General features: G+C 35.4%; 1 protein-coding gene across 1 annotated transcript in view; it reads left to right on the top strand.

Moving 5' to 3' along the window:
- LOC126968604 (disintegrin and metalloproteinase domain-containing protein 10) overlaps window positions 1-19,523 on the top strand; it is a 153,297-nt gene that overhangs the window by 68,707 nt on the left and 65,067 nt on the right. The window contains exons 3-4 of the mRNA XM_050813635.1: window positions 274-340; window positions 10,632-10,823. Of these exons, the coding sequence (XP_050669592.1) occupies window positions 274-340; window positions 10,632-10,823 (259 nt within the window). The remainder of the gene's footprint in view (window positions 1-273; window positions 341-10,631; window positions 10,824-19,523) is intronic.

The raw sequence follows: 19,523 nt of genomic DNA, 5'->3' as shown, positions 1-19,523 counted from the left end.
CTTATGCAAAGGAGCCTCCCATTGGTAAATCTCCTGAGTATACCTCGTGTCGAGGCAAAACATGTGTCGAATTGATACGAGACGAATCTTAGCGGAATTTACACTCAAGAAGGCTCACACATTTGAATAGTTTAATTTAAAACTAGAGTTATTGGGTACATACAATAGATCAACACATCCTTATTTAAAAAAAAAACATTCAAAACTGAACTGCCAGAGAGCCAACCATTCATCATAAATGAATGTTTGAGTAATTTCCAAACCGTTCCGCAGGTCGAGGGCTCGGCGGGCGAACTCCATGACGTGGACACGTCCCACATCTACAAAGGTGAACTGGCTGGTGAGTGTCGTTATGATTTACGGTTGCTTTTTTAATACATTTATATCCAGTGCTCTAGAGGGAAATTCTTTGGGCCGCTACGTCATAAGTACTTTTGACGTTTTTTGTTCAAGCTCTACTCGAATATGGTCTGGTTTGCGTTGGTTATTTTATATACGATTGCTGTGAAATATTACGTATTTCCATTGTTTTTCCATTTATTCGTCAATGTTATTCGTGTGTGCCGTTATTATATACAAATTTATTTATTTATTACCATCGCCAACACAATAATTACTAATTACATTAAATATTATCCTAAATAAATCTAAGTGTTTTTGTACCTACCTACAATAATTCCATACCTACACATAATTTTTTAAATTTTAATCGTTTATGATTACTAGATAGTAATTTTTTTATAGATATAAAATAATGTAAAAATTTATGTTTTAACCACTGGATCGAGCTGCATAGCCCACGGGTGATGTCTGCTGAACGCCAATACATGCCACGGCTTGTTAGAGAAGCTATCAAAATTAATAACATCCATAGAATTTTAATTGGGAGGATGGTTTTAGACCAGCGCATACCTGGAATCCCGTGGTCTCACTCTGCAGTACAAATGCAACAAAAAGACCCAAAAGTGTGGACGACGTCAGTAGTGTGTGCCGTGAATTAGAGAATCAAAGACCAAAACTAATTGGACGACACGTGGACAGTTTCTTGCCGCCTCCATAGTTGCGCCGCGACCACGAAGGAATTTTGAAGGTGCTAAGGAGCGTGATACGTTTGAATTATTAATTATTTTGTGTATTCGCGGAAATAAATTCCAAAATTTATTTGATCTTACAATAAACCGTGTCCTATTACAATCGGTCTAATCATTTTGGCGTAGTATTTTGTCCACTCCATCATTCAGAATGATATACATGGGGCACACTAAAAGTTTTGCACTTCATCGCAACATCAGTGCATCCAACTATTTGAATTTCGAATTTTATATTTTTTGAAACGTTGCAACCTTCTTAGTAATAAAAAAAACAATTAGATGGGAAATCATTTGTCAATTGTTTTTTTCTCACACATCAAAGTTCTATGTGCGCAACGAAAATGGAATTAAGTCGAACAGATTTTAGGACGATGATTTTTTATTATTTTAAAAGTTTTCTCTCTCAGCAAGCAATCTTGTGAATGGGTGTTTGAAAATGAGAACAGGCCAACAAATGTGATGCAGGCGGGAAACGTTGGTAAAAAAATGATCGCATTTTTTTTCTCAGCTATGGGTCCCATCTGCACAATTCCGCTTGAAGATCAAAAGAGTGTTAATGCCGAGTGGTATTCTGCCATTTCTTTACCCACTGGGTGTTAAAAAAAGTTCGCGAAAGACGACCAAAACGCCGCGTTCTCCTACATCATGACAACACTTCTTCACACACGGCCAACAAACTAAGTCATTTTTAGCTTCCGAAAAAGTACTACTCGTCACCCATCCTGCACATAGCCCCGACCTAGCACCCTTTGATTTCTGTATTTTCATCAAAATCAATGATTTGATGAGAGGTTTCACTTTTACCAATTCCGAAGAGGCAGTGTTAGCGTTCAATCAGCACGTAGAAAACATGCCTTCAGATCTGTGGTCCTCCTGTTTTAAAATGTAAAGGAGAGTATTTTGAAAAGTAATAAACATAATATTTTGGTTTACCTACGTAGTAGACATTATTTTGATTAAGATTAAAATTAAAATAACAACAAATAAAAGTAAAATAACAGCAAATAAAATGGTTCAATACGATAGCCCTGAACATATATCAATGGCACGCCACTTATCACAATTTATTCAATTACGATTTCCTGCTACACAGAGCTTAATTATTACAACGTCCTTAAAATCATCATGTTTATTAACCCAAGGTTTCATTTGATTGAGTCTATTAGTAATTTTTTTTTTTTGGAATTCGATAAATTTCAATGATTATTGTTGTAAATATTTTTAATATTTCACATTTTCCCATTATTTTGTCTTTATATGTATACCTTTTTCTATGCAGCTGTTCGTTTTATCAAATTCTAGAAAGTAAATTTTGTCAAAAGTAATGTAGTGTTAATCCATTTGTTTTGTATATTTAACATAAACCGAAAACGGTACAATAGGACGGTTAATATATTTTCTTGATAATTCATTTAATTCTTTTTTCACAAACATTGGGACTGCAGAGCTATTCTGTAGGGCATTGATATAATTTCACCTTCACAAACTGTTCGCCCAAAAAGAAATGTTATCATTAACAAAGTTAGATGACAAGGAAAGTTAAACAACAATAGTTAGGCGTTGTGAACACTCGCACTTCCAAGTTCTAACTAAGACACGACAGGTACAAAGTTTGCGGGTGACGTCGCCGAGTGGCGTCGAAACAACTTTGCTCCATTGTACTCCCAAAACGACATTATCTATTAAGATAAAGCCCCTTTGTTTGTCTACCCTTGAGCATTCAATCAGCACAAAACAACCACATCAGCGATCGTATTCAACGTTTAATGAAATAGGTGCTTGTGCGAAACCACTCCAGACATTAATAATTCTACGGCAGCGCAACGTATTTCTTTTTGTAATTTCTGCCCCAACGGTATCAAAGTCCGAGGCTAATTGGGAGCTTTCGGCGGCCACTCAACTTTTAATGTCTGCGAGAGCATGTCTCGAATGGGATGTCCATACTCCTGTTAACGCAGGCTTTGTAAATAATTGCTTTGTTGAAGTGCCTTTTTTCTTTGAGCAATATTTTGCGACACGTTATTTTAAGGACTTTAATGTCCTTAATAATAATATTTTATTCAAAGTAAACGTTCGGAAGTTGTCACGAATATTGCTGACGCGTTGTCATGTTTACGTTTAATAAATAAAATATGTATTCAGATTATACGACCGGCATGTTTTGGCACGATTCCTAGTTTCGAAAAGTTGGCATTCCCAGGTAAATTTGTACAGCGAGAGGTGTTTGCATTAGCCACGGTAGCGGTCACGTAAAAGTGCTGCGTAGTTGAAAGTACTTTTATTATGATCGCGAAAGTTTGGTGGCGTGTAAATGGATAAAGTTGTGAGGGCGGGGGCCATCGATCGTAGTTCGTCGCCCTACTTACCGCACCTCTGATGCACTTGCTGTGCTGGCCTGAGTTTGTGCAGGCAGATAATAAGCGGGATCACCACTCAGTTTTTAAAGTTTGTTTCCTGATATTGCTGCTGCTTGTATCTGGTATTCTTAGGTTTAAATAAACTCTATTCTGACACTCTAAACAAACAATCTTGTAGGTATCCAATGCAATAGCAAATAGATAAAACAGCCCACTTGTGTTTGTATGCCTTTGAAGACTCGCCTTGAAATAAATCAATGTTTTGGCATATCTTATTAATGAGGATAGGTTGTTAATATATCTAAGCTCCCTCAAAAGTTATTGTCTTTTTTCCATGATTACTTCTATCTATTGGCAGCTCAATATTTTTAAACGTTTACTACAAATGATGTTAAAATCAACATAGATTGTATCAGTTGAAGTAAAATTTTAGGAAATCCAAAATTTCTTATATTTTGTAGTGGATCTAAGTAAATTAAGATTATTGTCTAAAGCACAACTTTTTTATGGTTGCAGTTGATTCTAATGTTAAGTAGTCTCGACTATTATTATATGTATATTTTATACTAACATACAACAACAGGTAAGCCTTATTGACCTTCTGAAGTGCATTTTTATGGAAAAAAAAAAGATAGAAAATGTGCTTGTCTATAACCTAATGGTAAATCATCACAGTCTCTCTCGCGACACATGAGGACACCCAATACCGGGTCTTCTTCCTAAAGTAACCATGTCATATAGATCTTAACACAGTGATCAGAAATCAAGTAGAAAATGAAGATGTATCAATCATTAAATTATTTGAAAAATATACATTAGATTATATACCTACTTCTAAAAATAAAATTAAAAAATGTAACGTAAATGTAAATGTAAGGGAATTTCATAAGTGTGTCCACAAGGACGCGGAGGGGGTCAAAAACGATAATTTTTTTGTGACAGAATTTATAGATAGCTTTATTGCTGATTATATTCAATACCTTCTTTCACGATGACTTCATCTAGAGTTCTAGACTCTAGAGTATAACGTTTAATAAATAAAAATACGGTCCGATCTATATACATTTGCATTTCAATGCACACTTTACATTTATAAAATTCATATTCAACTCCAAATTCTTCAGCTCATTTATTTTCACATCGCTACGTCCACTTTTATTCATATATCCACGGCATCCCTTTAGTGCTCGCAAATAATAAAATCTTCTTAAAAAATACGACTTAAAAATAAAATAGCGAAGCAGCGGCGGAGGCTTTAGTGAATTATGAAAATGTACGAGTTTTTCTGGCACGGCCTTTTGAATTTAGTTGACATTTTTCGGAGTCCTGCGGTTTGCTCGGAAGTCCCTCAGTCGTCACATCTCTTTCGTGTTTACCCTCTCTAGTAATTCCGTAATGTCGCCGTCTGCCACTCGTAATTAATATTTTATGTTGTTATTTTGTTTATGCGAGTGTTTCTATGCGACAGACGTTTCTAGATTCGGATACGATTTTTCTTTTAATTAATCTATTTCCATCCGTATCAGACATTTACAAGTCTTTGGTATGTGTCTATTTTATTTAATTCTTCATTTGAAATAATAAATATTACAAGTTAATATAATATGTCAGGTTGATACCTGACATATTATATTAAAGAACGAGCATCGGGATCACTCGATGGTAGGTTATCAAATCCACCCGATACTTTATTAATGATAGATTCTGAGGCTTCCAACGTGTAATTTCCATTACTTTGGTTACTTTGCACATTTACTATTCTTTACCGTATGATATTTCTTTCGCGTGGTCTATACGATATGGATACCTTCTAAGCAAGCGTGTACATCGCCTAAAAGGCTAGAATGATCCTGTGACTCTCATTTATTTATTTGGAAACAAATACATCCTTAAACATTGTCCTTATATGCCCTATTTATTTTTATGGAATAGGAACGTGGACAATATTGAGCCGAGAAAGGCAAAGGATTGATGTATTCGAGATGTAGTGTTGGAGACGAAAATTAAGAATACCTTGGGCGGCGAAACTTACCAATGCGATCCTGATCCAGATCCGAATAAAAACTCGCTTGTCCATCAGGCAGACAACGTATTCTTTCATTTTTTGACCTCACAATGCGCAGAGGCGTCGAAAACATGAAAAAAATAATTGTTGGTTGCTAATACTGAAGGTAAATATCGTGCTTTCTCCAACAAGATGGACTGACCAAATTGAAAGACGCATCATCCAAAAACTCCACGGTTGTAAGAGACGAGCTGGAGCCGAAGCCGGTGGAGGCAGATCATCCGTTCCGCTCCGTAACCATAATGCTGACGAAGATCCTCAGACATGTGGGACCGAGCCCAGAGAGAGAGAGCCTTTTAAAGGAACGCTTGTATCTAAATACCTAATAACAGTTCTTCATTAAACATCAATGATGAAGAATTATTTGTTGACCTACTATTGCAACAGAAAATTTATAAATATCATTACAGTACTTACAATTTTTCGAATTGATATAGTAATTGTTAGTTTTGTCATTTATGTCATTTTAATTATTTCACAAGCTTAAATATAACATTTTCATGTACAGTTATTTCATTGGAGAACGTCTGTTCTTAGGTTTTAATAGCAACCAGAACAATATGAAGGCATCTTGTTATTTCGTTGAGGCATGAAAACAGTCTGTGACCGCACAGTTCACCGCAAATATTATTATCAAAGAGTTTTGCCAGCGTGCACACATCGCGAATTTCTGTTAAATATGCGCATGCATTATTTATAAAACGTACGGTTATCATACTTTGTGAATAATGAATATGTGATATGTATTGAGCTGCGATTGTGCTTTTCAATTACTTTTCGATGTGAAAAGTAGATAGAAAATTGACCTAATGTTTGTTTTTGGGAAATGCAAATGAAGATTTCAAGATGACTCTTAATAATTAATGTGAATACTCCTAATTGATCGTGTTCACGATTTTCTTACCCTGATTCTCCTGAGTTAAAGGCTGGTCTCGATAAAGTGGGGCAACATTACTATAATTATATTATTATAGCCCCTAGAGAAGAAAAACTTGTATAAGTTAATTTATGATGGATAAATTTTTTAAATGAAAGAAATCATTCATGAATATTTAACATAGCAGACGGCAAAACTACTACAACTACTTGTCAAATGTAATTGTTTATATCCCTGCGTTCCCCCTTCCAGTGACTCACAATTTGCTTAACAATTAGCAATCCTTCGATTCTCTAATGGCACATTGACACGAAAATGGAGGATGTCAAATGTTGTACACCTTTCTTATTGTCAAATTATGGTAATTGATGCGCCTTGCCCATTACAATGCAGTGCGTCTCAGGATTTTTGGGATAAACAAAAATTCTGAGTGGCACAACAATTACGCTTGCCTCCTCGAGACATTAAATGTTAAGTCTCGTTTACCCAGTAATTTCACTAGCTACGGCGCCCTTCTACTCCGGAGTGTAATAGAATTAAAGTAAAAATAAAGTAAATATTATGCACTGGATGTGTTAGACCACGCGTAGATTAGACCATGTGTCAGATTTTAAATTAGGTCGTGGCAGATTTGCTGATGACTGAACTTTTTTAGTATATTTAGTTAAGTTTATTGCTTTATCAAGTATATGAATACTCACCTCTATCGTACAACTAGTCAGTTGCATGACTGCACCAAGCCTCAAGTATTAATAAAGGTCAAAGTACACGTTTAAAACAGTATGGTAATTAATTAAACTTTGTTCAAACTCTATTTGACATTTAACTACTCTGTGCAGTTTTTTGAGTTCTGATCCTACAAAACCTGTCTGCGAGATCATCCCAATCCTTAAAGCGTCGGAGAACCGTTGACGCTGCCCCCTGTTCGGTCCTCCCCGGCTTTTGTTCCGTTTTCGGCTTTCGAGTTCATATGTGCATTTATTCGACTTTTTCTTATACGTCGGCAATGCTATTGCGATTTCTGCAGTCTTACAAGATAACATTCGTTAAAACCTATTTGTCAGCAGATGTTACTGTCTATCATACTGATTATAGGGCTTATCTTAATCAAATAGTAAACGAAACGAATCTCGTATTGTAAAGCTACAAATGCGATCAGAAATCACGAGTGTAGTCTGTCGGTAGCGCGGCCCAGAACGTTTGATCCGTATCCGTAATGTATTATTTGGATCACGTTGTCAGCCAGATCGAACACGTTGGCTCCGAGCTCACGTGCTCCATGTTGGGACATCGTGTGTCGCTGCCTCATTACCTCGCTTATGTCCGATACGGCTGACTTTTAAATTAATTCAAAATTATATGCACGTGTGCACAATTTTTCCGTAAGTAGACCAAACGGCCGTAAGAATCAGTTGACCTATTTAAAAAATTACTGACTTTCGTTGTAAGTAATATTCTCTCTCGTGTTATATAGGACAACTTATCAGTAGACTAATAGCCCTACCGTGAGCTATAACTGTTGATGGTTGTTCATACATCTATTAGTCGCATAGACCTAGTGATTATTTAAATGGATTTGCTAAATGTTTGGTTTGGATTGCTGGGCAATTGTCGCTCTTAACTCGCGCGTTTTGTTGTGGCATTTTTTAAATTTGCAAGGAAGTTTTTTCCGTAGAAGACCTCTGCTCATAAAATTTTCTCTGTTGCCAAGTGTCCTTTGTTCTGCAGTGCACATGTTACAAATTGCTCTTTATCGTCACGGTATTACTAGTCAGTATCCAGCCAGTGTCAGTAAAACTTTTGTAGTCATTAAACTTCTGTATCTTTTACGCCCCGAGCTATCAGTCCATAGACTTAGTAATTATGTAAATAGACTGCTGCAAATGAACGCGTATCAACGGACCCTCTGTTATAGTTGGGGCTAGGGAAAGGGTCAGGTGTAATTATTTCTTTGATTAACATTCATACTGTTTGGCCCTCATTTCTATGGTTTGCATGATAGTTTAATATAATAATTGAATATTTTAATTGTAATATTAGTCATGGTGTGGCAGTAAGTATTACATTGGTCAATACACCAAACAATATTTACTAATACTAATCGATGAGTGTTTTGACAGCTGTTTGTTCTAACATTCTGTTGTTTATGACATCTAAACTCGGTTTTCGTGAATGCGGTTAAAATGTATTGGTGAAATCGCTTTCTCTTTAATCAAGATTGGCATTTGTGACAAAACTGAGTTTTATTAAACTCAGTCATGCGGTGTCATGGGTGAAATCAGGGCCTAAAGGGCAACACTAGTTTCTACTATTGTCTAAATGCAAGTATTTTATTAAGAGAGCTCTAAGTTAATTGCTACTATGTGAAAAAATATGAAAAATTGCAATCAAAATTAGTTTGGAATACTGCTGTTAAACAGAGAAATGCTTTTTACTATCAAATTCAATCTAGATGTAGCCGAGGTGAAGAACTAGTTGTATAAAAAACCTTCTAAATGTGGACAAAACTATTTAGTTTTTAATTTGTTTTTGTTGCAAAGAATCGACACGGACATAAGCTTTGTTAGTCTTATCGATTATCTGATTTGCACGTGACCATATCGGATCGTAAGGTCATGAAGTAAATAATTGCCACCATATCTATGCGAATAAACCATGAACGAGCTAAGTACTGATCGAAGCGTTTCAGCAATACCAACAAAGCCACTTTTTTTACTCTCAGAAGAACTCGGCTTCACTAATTCGAGCGATCGAGTAATGAACTGTATTTCTGCGTTTTCCAATTTCAAAAATCCGGTTACAAGTATACTAGAGCGAGCGTTGACTGCACCGAATTGGGGGATGAAATAAAACTTCGGCGGGTGGATAAAAAGTTGAAATATTTTCCTGAAACAAACACGGAGCTGTGCGCTCGAATGCAAACATCAATATTATAAAAACGATAGAGCACTCGCGGCCGAGCTTCGCGTATTACGGTTTGATGTACTATTCGATGCAATTTTAAATTCTGTTGTTTGATGGTTTGCAAATATTTGATCGGGTATTCGCTGATGATAAATTGTGTTTTAACTGCTTTACTGGAAGTATTAAAGGCAGTTATGCCAGATAAGAACTAATTTAATTAATGTTTTAACTATTTGCATATTGTCAGGATTTCCCAGTTTCCTAGATTTTACCCCCGAAATTATTGTGTAATAAATTATAGGCATAATAAATTTTTAGGGTTATAGGAATAAGTTGGCTAAGACCGAAGGCTTAATTGTAAGCACTTTTGTAGATATTCAATGGTAAATAATGAAATTTGTCTTTTTTCTAATTAATCTCTCTAGAGCTTCCGGCTAGGTGGGTTCAACTGCGACGCCTTTTTATTGCCGTGAAACAGTAATGTGCAAGCATACTTTACAGCGCTGTAGCTGGTAAAATTTATTAAAAAAAAAAATAAAGGACAAGACGTGCAGGATGTTCAGCTAATGGTAATAGATTGATTCTTGTAAAATACAAAAATTCTGAGTGGCACTACAATTGCGCTCGTCTCCTTGAGACATAACATGTTAAGTCTCGTTTGCCGAGTAATTTCACTAGCTACCGGAAATTTTTGGTGTAAATAAACTAACCATATTACGTTTCAATGTGCCGAGCGCAATTGCGATGACTTGGATCAAGTGAACGTCTGGTCAGTTTTTTCCTAAAAAAAACGTTTTGTTTTTGCTCCGTTTAGAAAATTCTCGCTTGAATGAAGCATTTTTTGGAAGTTTTTGAAATCTTAATCTGTTGGTTCTGACTAATCTTCAAAATGACTGCAGCGATTATGAAAACTATAGACGAATGTTTTAGAAAATGCGTTGCATAGTATACGAATTGTCACGTACATTAAATCTGCACGAGCGATCCCTACGAACTAATAAGTATTATAAAGAGAATATTTATGTTTGTAATTCAAATGATTTAAATTACTATTTCACTTGTACAATGGTATAGGTATAAGCGCTGACTAGCATATTGTGTATTTTATTTAAATTATGTAATAAGAATGTGGTGTTCCCGGCATGCGCGTGCGACACAAGCGCCTCCTTCAATAGTACTTCCCTGCCCGCTCGGCGCTCGCCCGGCGCCTTCTTTCGCACCTTCAATCTTCATTCTTCATACTCTTTTCTTCTGTTCGACGTTCTTCACTACACATACATAATTATACGTATTTATATAGATAAAAGATTGATTTTAATATCAATATTTGATGGCAGACGAGCCGCAGTCGGCGGTGTTCGGTTCGGTGACGGGTGGCGTGTTCGAGGGTCAGATCGTGTTGCGCGACGGCACCTACTACGTGGAGCACGCCAAGCGCTACATTCCGCAGAACAGCACCCGCGGCCGGGTGCACTCCGTCATCTACAAGGAGGGTGACGTCATCGACCCCTACGCGCACAGGAGACACGGTCAGTGTAACACTTTTAACACCCACTTTAAACATTAAATTTAAAAAAAAATACTAATAAAACTACGTTTATACAAAACAGGTTTCAATAGTAAAAAGTATAAAGTGAGTTAATAAAAAAAATAATTTAATACATATGTAAACCTCTACCTGTAATATTAATAAAATACTATTATTTATTACCTAACATTATTTAACAAAAAATAACCGACTTCAAAAAAAAATCAATCCTAAAACAATTTCATATGATCTTTAAAAAGAATTGCGTATTCTTCTACACCTTATAATCAACTTAATTTTAGAGTTCTCCTAAGTAAAAGGAAATGGAAAATATTGACTACATAAAAGTCAATCAAATTATTACGACAATAATACGGCCCCCAGTCTCGCCTCTCGCCTCGTCACGTCGCGTGTGTGACATATGCACACCTCACCGATTATTATGTATGTACCAATCTACCTTGCCTGACACCGACTAACTAAGGTACCAAACTTCTGAGGTAACAAAATAAAAAAAAAACATACAAATTGCGAACCTCCTCTATTTTTGAAGTCGGCTAAAAAGTATTTTCGCGCCGGAGAAGACTGCTGCAAAAATATTGTTGTACGGGTGTAAACCTCTGCAGTACTAAAAAGAGTGGCAAAATTTTTTTTTACCACTTCTTCCCTTTAACACTCAACGTTTGCGAAGGCAAAACAAAAAAAAAATATTAGTGTTGGTAGTTTTATGACCTACCCTCAACAAGTGATTTTTGATTTTATTTGACTTGACAGTAATTTCAATAATATTTATATCGCTTTGATTTGATGTGATCTAAGCTAAATTAAAATACGAATTGTTTGTCAAACATGTTAATCGTTTATGAAAGCTTATTCTAAAACAATAGGCCGTTTGAAACTGGCACTTGACGCCGTCGAAATATCTGATTATACGTTAAATAATGACGTAATAAACTCAGATTGTTCTCATATTACGTTAATTATGCTCTCAACAAAGCATTTATTATTGCGCAATTAACTTATAATTATCACGCTCCGTCTAGTTTTATTATCCTTGATATAACTAATATTCATCAAATTGCGTTTGTTGTATTATAATATTATGATTATAAACTAGTATCGCGGCCAATCGTCGCACGATTGGATTTGCTACATGAAAACACATGAAAATGAGATTTATATTGAACAATACCAATAATTACAATTCTGTGGGAGTGGGAGGATCATCCTTTCCACAGGATGCCGGCTAGATTATGGGTACTACAATGGCGCCTATAGAAATAGGCTGCCGTGAAACAGTAACGTGTAAATATTACTGTGTTTCGTTCTAAGGGGCGCCGTAGCTAGTGAAGTTACTGGGCAAATGAGACTTAACATCTTATGTCTCTAGGAGACGAGCGCAATTATAGTGCCGCTCAGAATTTTTGAGTTTTGCAAGAATCCTAAGCGGCACTGCATTGTAATAGGCAGGGCGTATCAATTACCATCAGCTGAACGTCCTGTTCGTCTCGTCTCTTATTGTTATCAACTAAGAGGTTCTTATTATATTTGTTGGCATCCAACGCCATAAAACACGGGCATCAGTCACACGTTTTGGAGAAAAATAACATTTGTACTTTTTCTATAATAAGACATATCTATTTTTCCAGAAAAAGTAGGTAACCCTACATAGGGCCCACGTCTAATCTGAGGTTTCTTTCTCAACATTGTTGAATGAATTGTTTAAATCGAATCATGGCTTCGTTTTAAACTTCTCAACAAAAGGATCACTTCTCTACTTGGAAACTTACATTTTATATACAGATTGCTCTACATCAATAGGTTTATCGCTCTCTCTCAACGCATTTTCACCAAGTTTGAATTAAGTATTTGAAGTCATATGAAATCCACCCATTGTATTCAGTTACAAGCCCGCATTTATTTCGGCTGGCTGGATTTGAAAGATAAAGGCAGCATAAATGTGTTTGTTAAGTGGCAACATTAATGTTGAAGTGTAATGACTTCCCGTGCCATAAAATAAATAAAAAAAAAAAATATAACGAAAAATTTTTATTTGATTTCATATACGACTCTCGCTGAGATTTATCACCATTGAGAGATACCTTGAGAGTTGATTCCTTCTTTTTGATTTAAATTTACCACAAAGAAACGGAGAGACGTAACATACCAATACGGCACTCAATATTCTGTTTTTCCCCTTTTTAAACAAAAACAATTTATACGATAAACGTAAAGTACGATAACGTAAAAAAGTTTGGGAGAAAGTTTCTTCGGATTTTATATGATGAAACAATTTAATTTTTTTAAATATATTTCGTTACCATGGATACCTTTAGTCGGAGTAATAAATAAATTTGTATTACAATATCAAATCACAAATATATTATTTTACCTATGCTAATTAAATTGTAAGACAAGAATATACATTTGATGATTAAATCTTCTCCACATTGTTCAAGATATATTTAAAAATAGGAATGAAATAAACTGAATTTGATAATTATCTTGAAAGCGAAGGTGAATACTTAAGGCGAAGAGTAAGCAGAAAACACGCAAAACAGGTGTTTTTAGACAAGTTTTGTGGTGAAAATATAGCATTTGGAGCTATAAACCCTACTTTATCCTTTTACACATACCCTTAAATCTTACTTGTAGGTTGCTAATGCTTGCTGTTGGTTAAACTTAACACTCCAGAGCTATTATGAACTACCAGTTTTGTTTGCAGTTAAACAAGTTTTTTCTCGGTATCATGCATTTGTTTAGTATAGTAATATCATAAAAGTTGTTCTTATAGCTTTTACTTTTTTGTGTTGGTACATTTATTAAGATTAATAATCAATAATGAGGATTGTAAGCAATAAACTGTTTGCGCCTGTAAAAAGGTTAAATTTTCGACGAAAGATTTTTTTTAAATATATGTAACAAATTACATAGGAGCCGTGAACTCATATCGCTCAAGGTGGCCGGCATTTAGTGTCGCCTTAATGAATGTTACTCTGCCAAATTATAAATTTCACTGAGAAGTAATCATTCTTTGAATACCAAATGATTTGCAGTCTAATAATATGTGATGTATGTCAGCATTTTCCTTATAACAAAATTTACATTTAATTACAGTGTGTATTGCCATTTGTTCGTTGACTTTTAGCCATCTTATGGGTAGTTGTGACATGATCCTGTTGCTATATAAATTTTCTAATATCTCATTAAAAATAACTAATAATTCTGAAGAGACAGAAATAGATGGAAATATGAAGGCTTAAGGGTTAAATGGCGGTTGCGTTTACACCTCCCAGCTAAAATTTTCTTTTATCTTTTGCTGGGTGGCCAGATGTGTGCGGACTAGCGTTGTTGTGCTAAAATTCTACATCAATTCTGTTAATATAATAATAACTCTGGCCGCTACCTCTCAACATATTGCATTAAACTCATCAGTTGTTGGTAGTAGAGATCCGAATCGATAATTCTGCCCAGCGGTAAAAGCTCATAGTGAACAATGCCCTTCCAACACAGACACAGCATCACCGTATTGCAAGATAACCTGGGTTTAACACAATTTCTGTAGCCTGACCGACGTGTTACCACAACCTTTTTCGGACGAACTTGTCATATGTGATCATATGATCTCCTTTTTAGAAACCAGTCATCAATCTCTTCATAAACAAATATCGACCTTTTTATAAGTAGGTACCTCGCTTTTTCCAAATGGGTCAAAACTGTTCAGTCGTCAATTTCCAATTCTTCATTACTTATTTGCTATTTCGTAGTTACTGGTACGCCGGTTTTGTCATCAGTTGGTGGTAAGTAGAGATCCGAATCGACTTTTCTGCCCGGCGTTCAAGCTCATAATGAACAATGCCCTTCCAACACTACCATACACACAATATCACCGTATTGCGAGATATCCCGGGTTTTGCCACAATTTGTGAAGCCTGACGGACATGTTACTGCAACCTTTTCGGACGATCTTGTCGTATATGATCCACGTTTTATGACCAGTTGTCAGTCTTCAAAAACGAATCGCTTTTATTATGTCTCAATAAAGTTCATCAGGTTTTTTTCAGTGGCACCCAAACATCGAGCTTTTTTAAATGGGCCTAGACTGTTTAGTGGCCAATTTCCAATTCTTCAGCTATGTCGTAATTACTGAAATGCCTATCGTGCTCCACTTTTTCAAAAAAGCTTCCATTTTATCCATTACAAGGTGACCAGAGCAAGCTGCATCTATGCGCACCAAAATTCCCGGATCCTATAATGCTTAAAGAAACTTTGCATTGTAAAACTGTATAGTGGCCATTTTCCTTTACTTCAGATATGTCGTAACTACAGATATGCCGATCTTGCTGCACTTTTTCAAAAATAGCTTCCATTTTATCCGTTACAATGTACATTGCATTTTTTCCATTTTTTAAATAAAATTTTAAACTGTATCGAATCTCTTCATTCGATTAACTCCTTTTGACAGATAGATAAACAAATGAAATATAGTTGAAAACAACATTATCTAAATTGTTTCTTTTTTGAATTGTAACCTTTTCAATGGCATCAAAGCAAGTATACATACAGCGCAGCTAAACAGATTTTATTTCAATACATACTCCATGCGAAAAGATTTTTCATCCTATTGTATTAATTATATAACTCATTTTTTGTTTAATTTAATGCTGGTGAGATAATTTGATATTTATTAGAAAACATTCCTTATGCTTTGCATGGTAAGGTTCAACTAGTACGAGTACGTGTATTTTATTGATTAATCAAGCACAATATTGTACGTGATGTCCTTATTACCGTGCCGATGTCCGGTTCAACTACATAACCGTGTAAAATGGGATAGAGGATTACTTCCGCTACGATTAACTTATTTATCAGCATATCAGTCATTTATGTGTCATATTTAATAAACGGTGAATAAAAGTTGTTGATATTAGATTAGTATAAAAGGCAAGTTTCCCTGCGAGATTGAATCAGAAATAAGGAGATCTTCAGGAGAATCAAGTTCACCGACATAGCCGAAATGATTGCGAAACTGAAGTGGCAGTGGGGCACATAGTTCGACGTACAGATTGCCGGTGGGGCAGAAAAGTCCTCGAATCTCGAATCGAAAAAGACGATATGGTCAAGATCGCTGGATGAGGGCAGCGCAGGACCGATTGTCGTAGAGATCTTTGCCAGCTTTTGCTCTCTACGAGATCTTGAACCCAACTGTGTCTCAAGCCAATGTCCCAACTACTACCAATTGTATTTGACACATAAGTTGTGGGTATATGCAGTGTCAGGTTGTCACTTGGTCAGTTTTAAAATTATGCTAAGAGTAAGGCAAGCACTTGTCAAAACATACGATCCCTAATTCTTTTTTGGCATTTGGTGCCATTGTTTGGTTTTCATTGAGAACGTGAAGTGAGATCAAAACGTCTGATCAAATGATCTATTTAAATAAAATACTTTTTAAAGTATTAATAGTTATTGAAATTGTATTTTTCATGAGCTTTGTAGGCTCACGTTTTCGGGGGGACTGCGGTTACAGGAGTTAATATAATAGTTGTCATAGTTGTTACTGCGAAGTTCGGCGCTATTTATTGTTTCGGAGGTTTTAATTAAGAAATTATTAAATACCAGATGTATAATAATTGAGCCCGTCTTGTCTTTATTCTTATTTGCCAATATTTTATGTTGTTCTGTGTTCACATACTGCTAACTCAGAGTGACGTCTGTGCTTGCTATCCGCAAAGTGTGACATCAAATGATCCCTATTTTTGTCTATCTATGGCTGACATAAAGAATATAGTCTATCATAAACCATGTGGGAGACTCCTTTGCACAGGATGCCGGCTAGATTATGGGTACCACAACGGCGCCTATTTCTGCCGTGAAGCAGTAATGTTTAAGCATTACTGGGTTTCGGTCTGAAAGGCGCCGCAGCTATTGAAATTACTGGGCAAATAAGACTTGACATCTTATGTCTCAAGGTGACAAGCGCAATTGTAGTGCCGCTCAAAATTTTTGGGTTTTTCAAGAATCCTGAGCGGCATTGCATTGTTATGGGCAGGGCCTGTCAATTATCATCAACTGAACGTCCTGGATGTCACGTCCCTTACTGTCATAAAAAAAAAACGAACAAACAAAGAAGTTGAATGCAAAGATGCAAGGCGATGTAGTTTAACTAAGTTTAATCTTACTCCGACGGTCGACGGGCCGCTGATTACTGCTACCGCCTGACGCTGGATGTCTTCGGGCTTTGACTCAGTAGCGACGTACAATGAACTGTTCCGTCCGCGACGGGCTATTTATGTACGTCGCTCTTTGTCATCAATTCTCCGTTCCAATTTCCCCCGTATTATTGAAACGTCGCGTTTGCTGCAAACAGAAATGAGCTGCGATCGTCGACGCAGTGTTTATGTCGTATTTTAGTAGATTAGTATATCTAATATTAAGATTGGGATGACGACAACTCTTCGAATCGACTAAGGCTGAGATCTATACTTGACTTTGCTCAGACCTTACTTACGTAGAACTTAAGCTTATCATAATATTTGACAGCTGAAAATATGCCGATCTTAAGCTAAGGCAGCCCAATGCAAAAGACAAGTTCGCGCTTTATCCATAAACTACTAACGTAATAGACAAACACTCTCCTCATTACGGTGAGACTAAATTTAAAATGTTTATGTGTGCTCGTTTTACAGATGTGTTAGTGAACTGTGTAGTATTTTACTTTTTGTCAATCGCTATGACAAATATTGATAAACAGCGTCGTATTCACGTGTACAATATTTTATTTTCTAACACATATATTTTTAATTAATATAATCTTTAGAAAATAGAGTGTTTACTGCGCATATAAAATGTAATACAAAGTATTTTAGTGCAATGAAAAACACAGAACAGTTACGATATTAAAAAAAACCGACTTCAAAACTATCAATATGTAGCACATACAAATAATAGTATTTTATTAATATTAAAGGTTAAGGTGTATTTTATTAAATTTTTAGTTATTTGATACTTTTTAGTTTTTGAAGTCGGTTTTTTTAAACGTATTTTTTTTATTTTTTACTTTTTAGTGTTAGTTAATAATAATTATTATTATATATATATAATCAACCTGAATGAAAACTTCTAAAAAAGCCGTATACAAAAAACAATTATATCATCGAGGTAAACAAAAATGTTCATTAAAAAAGTTCATAAAATTAAAACTACTGGGCCAAACTATGTAAAATTTTATGGGACCTAATGGCATCTATTCTGCATCAAACTAAAGAAAAATCACGTAAATCGGATCATAAATCTCAGAGTAATCGGTGTACATACATAAAAAAAATACCGATCGAATTGATTACCTCCTCCTTTTTGAAGTTGATTAAAAACACTAAAATTAAAATGCGGTCCAATTTGATAGCTGCAATTATGCTGACCTTAAGCTAAGACAGTCCACTGAAAAAATCAAGTCGCGTTTTATTGCACTCTCCAAAGTTTTACGTAAGTAAAGTCTTAGCAAAGTCCAAGAACGCTCTATAGATCTCAGCCTAAGTGAGGGGATAAAACATAGGTCTGAGGAGGTCTTACTAAATTTATGCTTCCTAAATAAATTAACTTTACAATATTAAAGCGTAAATTAGTTATATAATATGCGTTTTAATATTGTATTTTGATACAGCATACTAACCTAACCTAAAAGTAAGTATCTAGTTCAAAATGTCTTCTGTTATTTGTTGCATGTCATATAAATTAATTCAAATAATTTACAACGCTAGATACCAATTGCCCCAATGCACGCATGCTATTAATAAAATGATGCCATGAATATATTGTTACGCGTGGCTATTCTATGCGTTTAAAAGCAATATTTCATTACTCAAGCTAACTAATAAATAATATAGTGCATAGGATATCGACGACCTGTATAGCCGAGTGATTAGCGATCCTACCTACTAAGCCCGGGACCTCTTCCCGGGTTCGAATCCCGGTAGGTGCAAGCATTTATATGATGAATATGGATGTTTGTTTCCGAGTGATGGATGTTTAAATGTATTTATGTATGTTTATATGAATTTATGTATGTTTAAGTAAGTATAAATATATAAGTTAAATATATCGTTGTCTTGTACCCATAACACAGGCTATATTATATGCTTAACTTGGGGCAAGATAATTTGTGTAAAAAGTGTGTCAATATATATTATTATATCAAAACATGAATTTTTCCCCAAATTATTTTGAAACATTTGGACATCGGGAGTCTTCACCATCATACTTGTTTTATTCCGTTGTCTTTATTGTCATTCATCTTTATTCTGTTAATTTATATATATAAAATGATATAGGTACCTATTCATTTGTCCGCGCATCACGAAAAAATTACTGGATAGGTTTCAATTAAGTCTATTCTAAGTTTTATTCTTTAGGCACTTGGTCCTCATCTGAGATATCTTAGATTTCTATACTTTATAGGCATGTACCCAATCATCTCCGGAAGTCTATTGGCAACTTAATGTCGGTCATGAAAAAATAGCAATAGTAATAAAAGGCATTTATTTTTATTATCTTTTTGATGTTCAAGTTCAAAAACTACCACCGCTTCGGAAACAAGTGGCGCTCTGAGAGACAGGAGACAGCGCAAGAAATTCTCCCAGCATTCTTTGGCATACCTACATAATACCTATGAAGCCTACTAGAATTAGTAACAAGCAATCCCTTA

The sequence above is a fragment of the Leptidea sinapis genome, chromosome 1, assembly GCF_905404315.1.
Source record: "Leptidea sinapis chromosome 1, ilLepSina1.1, whole genome shotgun sequence".
NCBI lineage: Eukaryota > Metazoa > Arthropoda > Insecta > Lepidoptera > Pieridae > Leptidea > Leptidea sinapis.
Note: the sequence above shows the minus strand (reverse complement) of the source record. Positions and strands in the feature narration are given on the sequence as shown.